The 12,649-nt window shown below is 40.4% G+C and overlaps 1 protein-coding gene across 3 annotated transcripts in view; it reads left to right on the top strand.

Moving 5' to 3' along the window:
* Positions 1-2,341: 2,341 nt before the first annotated feature.
* ME2 (malic enzyme 2) overlaps positions 2,342-12,649 on the top strand; it is a 74,582-nt gene continuing 64,274 nt past the window's right edge. Inside the window, exons 1-2 of one of the 3 annotated variants that reach the window (XM_064577584.1) lie at positions 2,342-2,535; positions 10,391-10,510. In XM_064577584.1, coding sequence (XP_064433654.1) covers positions 10,403-10,510 — 108 coding nt within the window. In that variant the 5' untranslated portion in view covers positions 2,342-2,535; positions 10,391-10,402. Of the gene's footprint in view, positions 2,536-2,671; positions 2,868-10,390; positions 10,511-12,649 lie in introns of those variants that run through there. The other 2 variants (XM_064577585.1, XM_045886692.3) reach the window with 2 other exon arrangements.

The following is a 12,649-nucleotide window of genomic DNA, read 5'->3' as shown; positions in this document are numbered from 1 at the left end:
TTCCCATATGACTGAAAACTGATGTGTGGAAAATCTATTATTATCATTACTACTACTACTGTTACTACCACTTTAGGTTTGATATCCTCCATTTGAGTTATGAGCTGTTCTAAAGAAAGAAGTATAAACTAAGATATTACGGCAGGGAACAAGATTTTTGTGTATTTTAACAGTACTTGTTAGAAATTATTTTTAGCCCCAAACAACAGGAAACCCTATTTGAGTTGATTTATACAGAGGCTTATTTCACAAAATAAGAAATATCAGGCTAGGAACCAAGGCTGAATGTGGCTCAATAAAATTATCAGGGATCCAAGTTATTTAATCCTGCCAATATCCTTAGAGTGTAAGCCTTCATCCATTCGATTGTCATCTTACGGTCCAATGATGGGTGCCATGCCTTCAAACTTTTCTGGCAAGAAGTGGAATGAAGCAAAAAGCCAAAGGTACATGCCAGTTGAGTCTATTTTTTAAAGTCTTTCCAGAAGTCCCACCCAGCAGCTTCCATGTATGTGACTTTAACAGGGTCCTCTTAGACTAGCTCTGTCCAACTGAAATATAATGCAAGCCACAAATGGGAGCTACATATGTAATTTTACATTTTCTAATAGCCATGTTAAAAAAGGAAAAAAGAGAGGAAACTACTTTCAATAACACATTTCATTTAACCAAAAATATCCAAAAAAAAAATTTTTTTTTAAAGATTTTATTTATTTATTTGAGACAGAGAGAATGAGAGACAGCATGAGAGGGAGGAGGGTCAGAGGGAGAAGCAGACTCCCTGCCGAGCAGGGAGCCCGATGCGGGACTCGATCCCGGGACTCCAGGATCATGACCTGAGCCGAAGGCAGTCGCTTAACCAACTGAGCCACCCAGGCGCCCTATCCAAAAATTTTTTGATGGGTGATCAATATTTTAAAAATCAAGGTACATGTTTTACAGTCTTTTTTTTTTTTATTTTTTGTATTGTTTTCATATTCAGTGTGTATCTCAATTTAAACTAGCAACCTTTCAAGTGCTCAATAGCCATATGTTACTGTCTTGGATAGGAAGCCTCAGACCAATCACCAAAGTGACTCAGGATAAATTAATTGGGGTGGGCCAGCCAAATAGCAGTGTTCGCCTTCTTGACAGTAACAAATATTTCATTTAAGGAATGAAATGACCTCAATTCAACCAAAATAAGTTCCATCCATGATAGCTCTCTACAACTTTTCAGACCAGGGTTATTCTAATGTAGGACAAACTGTCTTTCTAATGAAGCATTTATGACACTTTTACTTTTTGAAGTTTCCCTCATTCAGTTTGATGTTCTTGACAATTTCTGGTGAGCAGGGTTATTTTAGGTGATGCTTATTTACAGTCCTTTTATTGTGGTGGTTACTATAGCAGCCATACCTATCATTTATCATCTAACTATAGTGTTCCCAAACATGCCCGCCCTTTGATGTTCACAGTGGCGTAGTTGCTCCAGATTTCCCGTAATTGTCAGCGTTTAGGAAGTGACAACTCACTTTTCTCTACTTTCACTCAATTTTCTCTATTTTACATTTCCATCACTTTCAGTTTTCTTATTCCATCTTCCTTGACTCTTTTTGTATCCTTTACATCTTCACTTTAAAATTATCATTACCAGGGGCACCTGGCTGACTCAGTCCATGGAGCATGCAACTCTTGATCTAGGGGTTGTGAGTCTGAGCCCCACTTTGGATGTAGAGATTACTTAAAAACAAAATCTTTAAAAAATAATAAAATTAGCATTACCATACTTTAAAAGTACACAAACTCATTTACAGCAAAGAATTTTTGGTGATAAGATTTTTCTGAAAAAAAGTGAAGAAAAATCCTCCAATATCATAACCGTGAGTGGGTAAAGGGTTACTGAAGTACAGTCCCTGGTGCTTTCAAGATGACAATTTAGTGTTGCAGTGCTTTTCTGAGAGAGGACATTGAACATCTGTTTATGGTGACTGTGATGATAGAGATTAGTAAATTCCCTGCGAGCCAGTAACTGTGCCAGCAGGTGAGGAGAATGGCAAAGAATTCTGCAGAAGATCGAGGCCTAGACACATAAAAATAGCTCAGAGATAGAAAGCGTTCCTTAAGTGCAGAGGCCTCACATTTCCTGCGTTCCCCCTCTTCTGCTTCTCCAGCCACCTGTCCTGTATCCAGCTCTTAATCTCTCCTTCATCTTCTGTCTGCCTCCGCTCGCTGTCCACGAAGGACCCAGACTCCCAGCCTTCCTCTCGCCTCCTGGGGCTGGGAGTCTGGTACCCGCGGTTTCCCCCGGCCCGCCCGCGCCTGCGCAGAGCCTCTTCTCGCGCGAACGCGCTGCCATCCCCCTGGAGTACCCCGGCAACCCGGGAGATGCGGGGTGCGCCGTGAACCAGCCCCCGCTCCTTTCGTGGAACAACGGGCGTCGCCTGGGTCTCCGGACTCCTTCTTCTCTACACGGCCCCTCTCGCATTCCTCGAGATCGCGTCCACACTGGCGCGCGCTCGTCCTCAAACAGTAACCTCAAAGAACCAGACCAAGGCAGGTCCTAAGGGGAAGGAACCCGGGCGCGCCGGCCGCGAAGTGGTGGGCGGGGCCCCGCTCCCCGGGCCGGCTTTCTGCCTCCGCGTTGGTCCGCGCGCCCGTCAGTCTCCGCCCCGAGCGCGCCGGCCCGCCTCCCGGCTCGCTGGCTCCCTACGCCGACTGCCTGGCTGCCTCGCCGGCTGTCGGCCGGCCATGCCTGTGCGAAGCTGAGCTAGCGCCGGCTCCGCGAAGCTCGGGGAAGACGGGGGCCGGACTCGGCCGCAGCTGAGCATCGCGCGTGTGGGCGGCAGGCCCGCTGCCTCTCTTACCGCAGCACCACCTGTCGCGGGGTGAGACTTCGGCTAGGGCTCCGCGCAGCGCGCGGTTGCAGGCGGCCTGGCGCGGAGGGGCCCGGGCGGGAGCTGCGCGAGGGGAGCGGGCGCCCGCCTACTCCCGCCCGATCGGCCGAGCCGACTGCGGACCCGCCGCCGGCTTTCGCGCGTGCGGCCGGCCCAGACCCGCTTGGCGGATGGGCGGGGCGGGGTGAAGGGAAGCGGCGCCCGAGCCCGGGCTGAGGGCTGGGGAGCGGTCAGGTCGCGGCGGTCCCCGATACGAGCGTCCGCGGCTCTTGCCCGGGCACGGTTGTGGGGCTCGACTTGCCCGTTTCTAGATTCGCTGGTCCCAGGGCGGCCCCCTTGCTGGCCCTGAATGAGGTCCAGTGGCTTCCGGACCACGAGCGTCGCTCCCTCCCGCGCCCTTTGAAGACCGATTTTGTGGCTTGACACCTTTTATCAAATCTGCTCCTGCAGGGATGAATTAATGACAGGAGTTAGGCTTTGTGTGTGTGTGTTCGTTTGTTCGTTCGTTCCTCTCTTTAAAGGAAGTTTGCTGCAAGCTAGAAAGTTCTGCGGTTCGAACAGTTCTGTCCATTCATGTGAAATGGCATAAATTGACCAGAAATGGCAGGTGTTTCTTTGAAGCTGGTGATAACCACCTCTGCTTGTGTGGTGGTGTTACATTTGAGGTCCTGGAATTGACCTTCTTTCGTGGTTACGAAAACAGTTTTAGAAGACATGTTGCCTTTTGATGAGAAGCATAATCAAAATAATGCATCTTAACAGTAGTGCTTCCTTACAAAATGCGTTATCTCCTTATCTATTTTCCTAATGCTTGTGGCAGTCACTTCTAAGCAGAATAGTTAATAGCATTGTTGTTTCTTTTAGTGTTGCAATTGGTAACAATAGAAGCACGTATTAATTGTGTTATGGGCTGGACATTGTTCTGTACATGAATCATCTCAAAATAACTCTTTGAGGCTGGTACTGTTATTTCCACCTAACAAATGAAACTAAGGCTTAAGAAGGTTAAGTATCTTTCACAAGATCACAGGTTTTAGGTGGCAAAGTCTGGATTCGAACACAGGCAATTTAACACAACGACTCCAGCCCCGTCTTAATCCTGTTGCTTCTTAAGCATTGTTCATGTTGTTAAAGTAATTGCAGTGTTGTCCTCATGAATTTTAATCTTCATCTTTACTCATGAATTTATTCTTTAGTTTCCAGGCATCCTGGAAGTTAGAGAAGAAATAGTTGCCCACACTTCCCCCTCCCACCTTCCTCCATGTGTTTATTATGTGTATATTTATTTTGGACAAAATATAGATGAATATATAATCTGTTGTGTATCTACTAAAACTAACTGAGTTACATGTTACTATGTTACATGGTTTGCAGAAATACAGAAAAAACAGTTTAATTCTTGCCTTCTAATGTTGGACCTTTAATTAGCTTTGAACTTTGATTTGCAATCTGTATTTGACTCTTTTATGGTAGTTATAAAGACTTAATTAAAAGTTAGGCATAGAGCCCAGATATGCTGATAGAACTTTTATCATATTTTAAGGAAATGTTGGGCTATGCTTTTGTAGAAGTTCTTCATTCTCTTGAGAATTAAATATACTCTTGCTTAGTACTTATTCCTGAGAAAGAACTGCTTACAGGTTTCAGCCTTACAAGGTGTTTATGTATAATGTTTTTGTCTTTTATAATTCAGTTGTTATGGAAACACATTAAAAATTCATAAAAGAAAAACTCATTTACCACTTGAGAATTGCTTTTGCAAATTAACTCCTATAATGCTGCTGAGGCATAACTTGTATTTTCCTATAACAATAAGCTATTTTAAACTATATTAATTTTTATATTAAGTTAAACTAAAATAAATTATAATTTATGTTGGTGAATTTTTGACAAACATAGTCATATTTTATTTATTTTATTTTATTTTTTAAGTAGGATCCACACCCAACTCGGAGCTTGAACTCAGGACCCTAAGATCGAAACCTGAGCTGAAATCAAGAGTCAGACACTTAACCGACAGAGCCACCCAGGTGCCCCAAATTCAGTCATACTTTAAAAGATAAATAATAACTGAAACCTATAGTTGTTTCCTGAGGATCAATTTTAGGAGGAGGGCAAAATCCATACTGTCAAAATCACTCTACATTTGATTTTCTAAAAATCTGTTTTATAAAAAGTTAACTTTTATTTTAAAGTCACTATTTTGGGGAGGGGGGTGGGAGGATGGGTTAGCCTGGTGGTGGGTATTGAGGAGGGCACATTCTGCATGGAGCACTGGGTGTTATGCACAAACAATGAATCATGGAACACTACATCTAAACTAATGATGTAATGTATGGGGATTAACATAAGAATAAAAAAAAGAAAAAAAAATAAAGTCACTATTTTGATTATATGGCTGTATATTTCCTTTGATCAATATTTACAGATTTCAAAAGTAATGAAAAATACTATATTGATTCTGTAGATGTTGTTCAGAATGACATTTGATGTTGCCTGGATCTGTATACCATCCAAATTCTCATTACTGACCTAGAGATTTGATTTGAAATAGTTTAAATAAATGCTAACCATGACTATCCTTTTAGCCTCTTAATAAGGATTTCACAGTAGAAGATGTTGATGCAGAGACTAACAGGCATTCAGAAGACACCTTCTGACCACCTTAGTCTGTTTCTACTAACAGTGCTTAGAAAACTAACATTTATAGAGCACTTAGAGGGCACTGTGATAAGCATCTTACATGGATTATCTAATTTAAATCTTAAAATGGCCCTGATTAGTAGGTCCTGTTGTTTATCATCCCCATTTGAGTGATGAGAAAACTGCAACAGACTTATTCAAAATCAGAGTTAGCACTGGCCAAGCCAGGATTTAAGTCCAGTAGTTTGATTCCAGAGCTTATCTTTGACTACTCTGCTAAACTGCCTGGATATGGATTTTATTGAATAAACTTTCAAGTAGTCAAGCTCTTTATGATGATGATAAAGCTCTTAATTGCTTGATACTTTATAAATATCATCATTACTACACACAGCTCTGCAAAATAGAGTTCCCCTCCCCTGTTTCATTGACTTCTAAGGCAGTCCCCAGACTTTGGACTTGATGGGCAGGTGTGTATAGGGGGACAATTGGGACCAGACATAGACTGCCAACTTTTAATTCTGTCAAGGTTAAGGACCCTTTTAAGAACTATTGCAATCCACCATCCCCATCCTTTCATAAAAGAAAAGACATTTTTATCACCAAAAAGGTAGGAAGAACATAATTAGAACAGGAAATTAAGAGAATAAATTTTGTTTTATGAACGACTGTATTGCATTGTCCCAATTTTTCTCATTTGGCTACACTCCAGTGAAAAATGTGGTCCAGGCTAACACCAATTCAGAGACCATTTGGGAATGCCTGGGTGACACAACTGAATCCAAAACGGTGATGAGCTGAGTACAGATTCAGACTCCAGTCTGACTGCAGAGCTTGTGCTCCTTGCACCCAGTCATGACCTCCAATTTCTGTCTCCCTTGCATTGCCCTCCTTTAATCCCAAGTAGGGGGCCAGGGAGAGTAGTCTCCAGCAGCCCAGCCAGTGGCCTAGCAGTTTCTGTCCTGGTCCAGTTTGTAAACACCAGAGAGTAAGTTCCAGGGCAAGGCCATGTGAATGACACACCAGGGGGAGAAACCAGAGGCATATCTCAGTATCCCAGAAACTGTCAAGGAAGCAAGCAGCTTGATTTTACATATTAATTAAAAATTAGAAGCCCTGGGCGCCTGGGTGGCTCAGTTGGTTAAGCGACTGCCTTCGGCTCGGATCATGATCCTGGAGTCCCGGGATCGAGTCCCGCATTGGGCTCCCTGCTCGGCAGGGAGTCTGCTTCTCCCTCTGACCTTCCTCCCTCTCATGTTCTCTGTCTCTCATTCTCTCTGTCTCAAATAAATAAATAAAATCTTTAAAAAAAAAAAAATTAGAAGCCCTGCCTTTTGGTTCCTGTTTTTACTTCACTCATTCTTAGAGTTCTTCCATCCCACCTGCATAACATAACATTTTATCTTGTTGCCTCTCATTGTTCTCATTACTGGTATTTAAGCCTCCCTGTCTATTTCTTAGTCCTTGGTTCTAGTTTTGGCAGATTTTTTTTCCTTAAATTTTTTTAACTTAGCACTGTTTTAAAGACACTATTAAAATTACTTTTATATTTTATTTTACTCTCTATCACTTACTAGTAATTTCAGTGATAAAACATTCTGTAATTATACTTTTTTGCATATAGTCTCATTTGATCATCACAATTATCTGTAAGGTCGATTTGACAAGTGGTGTTATCTTCATTATACAGACTAAATTCGGTATTGGAGAGAAGCAAAACTTTAACCAGGAGTTGAAAATAGATTTCATATATTAGAATGCTGCTCTTAAGTTAACTATGGAAAGGAAAAACTTTAATTTTCTTTACTCGCAGTTTCAATTCTTCTGGCCACTAAACGTGGGATTTTTTTCCCCCACACCCAGCAATTATCCAGTTCTCAGCAGATGCTGACTGGGTTTGCTTTAATTTAACTTAATTCTGACACTGTCCATACGGAGATAGTTTCAGATCCCATAGGTTAAGGGTTCAGTCCCAAAAGACTGCCCCTACTTGAGATGCCAGTTGCACGTCCCAGGTTGTGACGCATACTTCAGACCAACTCTCTATAAATTGAGGCTTCCCACAACCCCCTCCTGTTTTGATGATTTTCTGTAACGGCACACAGAACTCAGAGAAATACTTTACTTATATTTGCTGATTTATTATAAAAGGCTACAACTCAGGAACAGATAGAAGGATACATAGAACTAGGTATTGATGGGAGTGGGGGGTGGGGAGACATAGAGCTTCCTTGCCCTCCCTGAGTGTGCCACCCCCCAGCACCTAGATGTGTCCACCAACATGAAAGCTCATCCGATCTCCTCGTTAAAGAGTCTTCAGGCCCTGCCCACTTCCCTTTCTGGAGGTTCTGGAGTGGGGCAGAAAGTTCCTACTCTAATCACTTGGTGTTGCTGGTGACTAGCTCTATCTGAAGCTTTGTAGTGGTCCACCCTAGGTGGACCATAAACTCAAATGTGATCAAAAGTGGCTTCTTATGAATAACAAAAAATACTCCTCTATCATTCAGGAAATTCCAAGGATTTTTAGGAGCTCTGTGCCAGAAACTGGGGACAAAAACCAAATATATTTCTTTTTTTTTTTTTTAAGATTTTATTTACTTATTTATTTTGGGGGGGGGGCAGAGGGAGAGCAAGAGGCAGAGAATCTCAAGCAGACTCTCCACTGGAGCCTGTCTTGGGGCTCGACTTCAGGACCCTGAGATCATGACCTGAGTGGAAATCAAGAGTTGGACATTTAAATGACTGAGCCACCCAGGAGCTCCCCCTAATATATTTCTTATTATACCACAAGTACTGATTACAAAATGAAACTTTTTCAGATTGTCTTTGATTTGAAGTAAAAAGTATTCCATACTATATCTTAGATTTGCCTACCTCACCAATATACTGTAATACCAATCCAGTCTTTTGGTACCAAAGTTTTAATTTTGACAAATAATGCTCTCTCCTGGAAGAACCACACAAACACATAATCAGTGCTACCATTTCAATCTTTTTAAAATTTATTTTGAAATGATTTGAAAGGCTTTGGTTACATACATCATACTTCTTGGCCCCTTAAGACTTCACTGTGTTTTCAGAACAAGGATATCTCTTCCATATGATTATCAAATACAGAAAATTTTACAGTACTTTTATTTAAGCTACAGTATATCTTCCAGTTTTGCCAGCTGTCCCAATAAGTGTCCTTGATAGCATTTTTTTTTTGATTCAGGTTTTGTATTTAGTTGTCATATGTTCAGTCTTCTTTAAATTACAGTAGTTCCTTACTGTTTGTCTTTCACTGACTTTTTAGAGTGACCCAATTATTTTGTTGTATATCTCTCATAATTCTTTTTTATTATCATTATTGAAGTATATTTGGCGTATGACATTGTATAAATTTAAGGTGTATAACATTAATTTGATATATTTATATATTGTAACATGATTGCCATTGTAGTGATAATTATCACCTCTCATGTTATGTAATTATTTCTTTTTAGTGGTTGGAACAATTAAGATCTAGTCTCTTAGAAAGTTTGATGATTATAATACAATATTGTTGTCTGTATTCACTATACTATGTATTATATCTTTAGGAGTTGCTTATTTCTTAGGACTCTTACTGCAAGTTTGTACCGTTAAACATCTGTCCTGTCCTCCCACCCCAGTCCCCATCTCTCATGATTCTTGATGTCCTTATAATCAGGTAGATTTTTTGTTTTTGTGGCCACATTTATGCACCACATTTATATGAAATATCCAGAATAGGTAAATCCATAAAGATAGAAAGCAGGTTGGTGGTTGCAGGTACTGGAGGAGGGGAAGAACTGTTTAATGGGGTAGAGTTTCCTTCTGGGATGGTGAAGATGGTTCGGAACTAGGTGGAGGTGGATTGTACAACATTATGGATTTTCTAAATCCCTCTGAATTGTTCACTTTAAAATGGCAAGTTTTGTTATGTGAATTCACTTCCATAAAAATTAACTTAAAAAATAATCCCACTGTAATGGTTTGCTGCACCCCGTATACAAACCTTGATTTCTAAGCAAATAAAAATTCCAGTAAAAAACTTATTGCCGGATAATTGCAATGATTTGTAATGATTAAGATAAATTGGCTTTGCAAGGTGATTTTGAGTGGGAGAATTGATATGCAGAAGAATCTATTATATTCCCATTTTCAATATTTAACGTGTAATGTGTTATGTAGAGTTTTCCATTTTGAAAAATTCCCATGTGTTTGTGATGTTGTGAAAGGGCAAAAACATGTTTTCTAGCCAATTTGCATGTTTTTAAATATTAAATAACAGGTTTTTATGAAAACAAAAAATATTTAGTACATTACATGAAAACGCTATTATTAGTACATTAAAATTGTACAGCTAGATTAAGAATTTGAAAAGCTTCTCTTCCTCTGAATGTTTATGCCGCAGGCTTTCCTGTTACTTACTTTTCCACCTTCAACCTAAACTCCCATATGCATTTACATGGGCCGCATGTCTTTGTTTACTGATGTTACCTTGTTTCTTAATCTCTCAATTTATTTCTTTCTCTCATAATCGGGAGATACAAGCCTTGCCACACTTGTGGCTTAGAAAAAGAATAAATGTTTAGCACACTGTAGCATACAGTATATACAAAATAGCAATGATTATTAACTAGGGACTTAAGAGTATTGTCAGGAAAAGTCAGTCATTGTCTTCACTCAATTATTACTTTTTTTTTTTTTACAACGGTTACAACTTGTAGAAACATAAATTTACTTTGATAAAGCTTTTTCAAGTGTGGAAAATTAAGCTTTCTGTATCTGCTTTTGAAAACTGATACCTGATGTGCATGCAGTTCGATAATACGTTTCTCATCCTTTATTTGCTTCTTTTTCCCCAGGTGAAAGGAAAGATGTTGTCCCGGTTAAGAATAGTTGCTACTCCCTGTACTGTAGCATGTCGTCATATGCACATAAAAGAAAAAGGCAAGACGCTCATGTTGAACCCAAGAACAAACAAGGTTAGTAACATTAATACTAACATAACATTTTCTCTCTTCCTGGTAAAGGTTTGATATATTTTAGACTGATAAAGTATGAACTTCTTTTATTTTGTAGCTTTATACTAAAACTATTCAGAGGTAGGTGATTTTTCTGCATGACTTTCCACTTTTCTCCACATGGCAAGAATCATGACTGCTTTATGGCTCCCAGTTTCACCCCTCACAACTTATACCACCAGAAAAAGATTGACTTTGTTACCTAGTTTCAGCTCAGAAAAATCCCTAGTATAGCAATCTGGCCAGGACTTTTGGCCAGTGTGGGATATTTAGATTTACCCAGCTCAAATCCAATTGAGCCCTTGGAAGATGGGGTTAAAATTGTAAAATGAAATTTTGTCTGATGTCTATACCTCCACCCAGCTTTTTGGACACAAATCATTGCACACAAGTGCTTTTGTCCATTAATCTCACAGTACTGCTTCAAAGTGGAGAGACTTCTGACCCCCTCTTTATACTCTTGGGGCAGAAGTGATGGGCATTATTATTTTTTTTTTAAGATTTTATTTATTTAATTGACACAGAGAGAAGGAGAGACAGCAAGAGAAGGAACACAAGTGGGAGAGGGAGAAGCAAGCTTCCCGCCAAGCAGGGAGCCTGATGCGGGGCTCGAACCCAGGACCCTGGGATCATGACCTGAGCTGAAGGCAGTCGCTTAACCGACTGAGCCACCCAGGCACCCCAGTGATGGGCATTATTGATATCTAGTCTTGCCTTTATTCCATGTCCAAGCTGTGTTCAGTGGGCAAGCCCCTCTCTATTTTCTAGTGGTGATATTAATTAGTAAGTACACATACTTCTAGAAAGAGATTCTTTCATGGAAAGCTTGTAAGAGGATACATTGAGTTCATTGTAATATGTGAAATTTACCTCTTGGGAATAATGCATTCAGATTAAGGTGTGATTTATTTTAAAACAACGGTCATCAGAAATTTGCCAATCCCACTTGTTTCCCATGTGATGGGGGTTGAGGATAACTAATTGTACAGTATGATATGTTTTGAAGGATTTCAGGCCTACAAAGGGAAATTGACCAAGGGTTACCCAGAGTGCCTTATCTTTGCATTTTTGGTACCTTGGACAGAATGAGAATTCAGCAGGCAGTAGTGAATTAAATGAAGCTTAATGAGGGATTTTCTAATCCTCTCTTGTTTTTGCCTCGCTTCCCCAAATCTTGCTTGCTCTTCAAGATGCAACTCATTCAAAATCCAGTTCTCCTGTAGAGCCTTTCCATACACCATAGACTGGAATAATCGCTCCCTTCTCTGAAACCCTGTAGCAGTTTTTATCTTCCTGTTCCTATGGCAAGTAATCAATATCTGTTGCTGTGTGCTTCCTTTCATGTCTTAAGTTGTCATTGAAGTAATTGTTGGTATTTACGTTTTCATGAATTTGTATTTCTTAACTGTATTTCAGGTTCCTTTGGGGCAGGGACCATTCAAAATTTTATATATTTTACAATTCCACAGATATAGTAAATATTTGCTAATTATGTTGTTCTTATTTTATTTTTATCCTTACAGAAACTATTTAAAATGTACTATGAGAGAATGGTGAGAAATGTATAAAGTACATTAAGTGGCAAGTTAATTTTAAGGAGGAGGGTAGTCTAAAATGCATTACAGTACTTCTGTAAAGAAAATAAAATCTAGGGGCGCCTAGGTGGCTCAGGCGTTAAGTGTCTGCCTTCGGCTCAGGTCATGATCCCAGCGTCCTGGGATCGAGCCCCTCATCGGGCTCCCTGCTCAGCGGGAAGCCTGCTTCTCCCTCTCCCACTCCCCCTGCTTGTGTTCCCTCTCTCCCTGTGTCTTCCTCTGTCAAATAAATAAAATCTTTAAAAAAAAAAAAATCTAATGCTCTGGCCCTTAGGAATTTCTAAGGTCGGATAGCATCTGTAAGATTACCTCATTACCCCTTAAGCATCAAGAAGAGTTTTTTGTTGTGTGTTTTTTTTTTTTTTAAAGATTTTTTATTTTATTTTATTGAGAGAGACAGAGAGAGAGCATGAGAGAGAGGAGGGTCAGAGGGAGAAGCAGACTCCCTACCGAGCAGGGAGCCCGATGCGGGACTCGATCCAGGGACTCCAGGATCATGACCTGA

This window comes from Mirounga angustirostris, unplaced genomic scaffold, assembly GCF_029215605.1.
Source record: "Mirounga angustirostris isolate CCGP_5_RB_7025 unplaced genomic scaffold, mMirAng1.0.hap1 SCAF_14, whole genome shotgun sequence".
Classification (NCBI taxonomy): domain Eukaryota; kingdom Metazoa; phylum Chordata; class Mammalia; order Carnivora; family Phocidae; genus Mirounga; species Mirounga angustirostris.
Note: the sequence above shows the minus strand (reverse complement) of the source record. Positions and strands in the feature narration are given on the sequence as shown.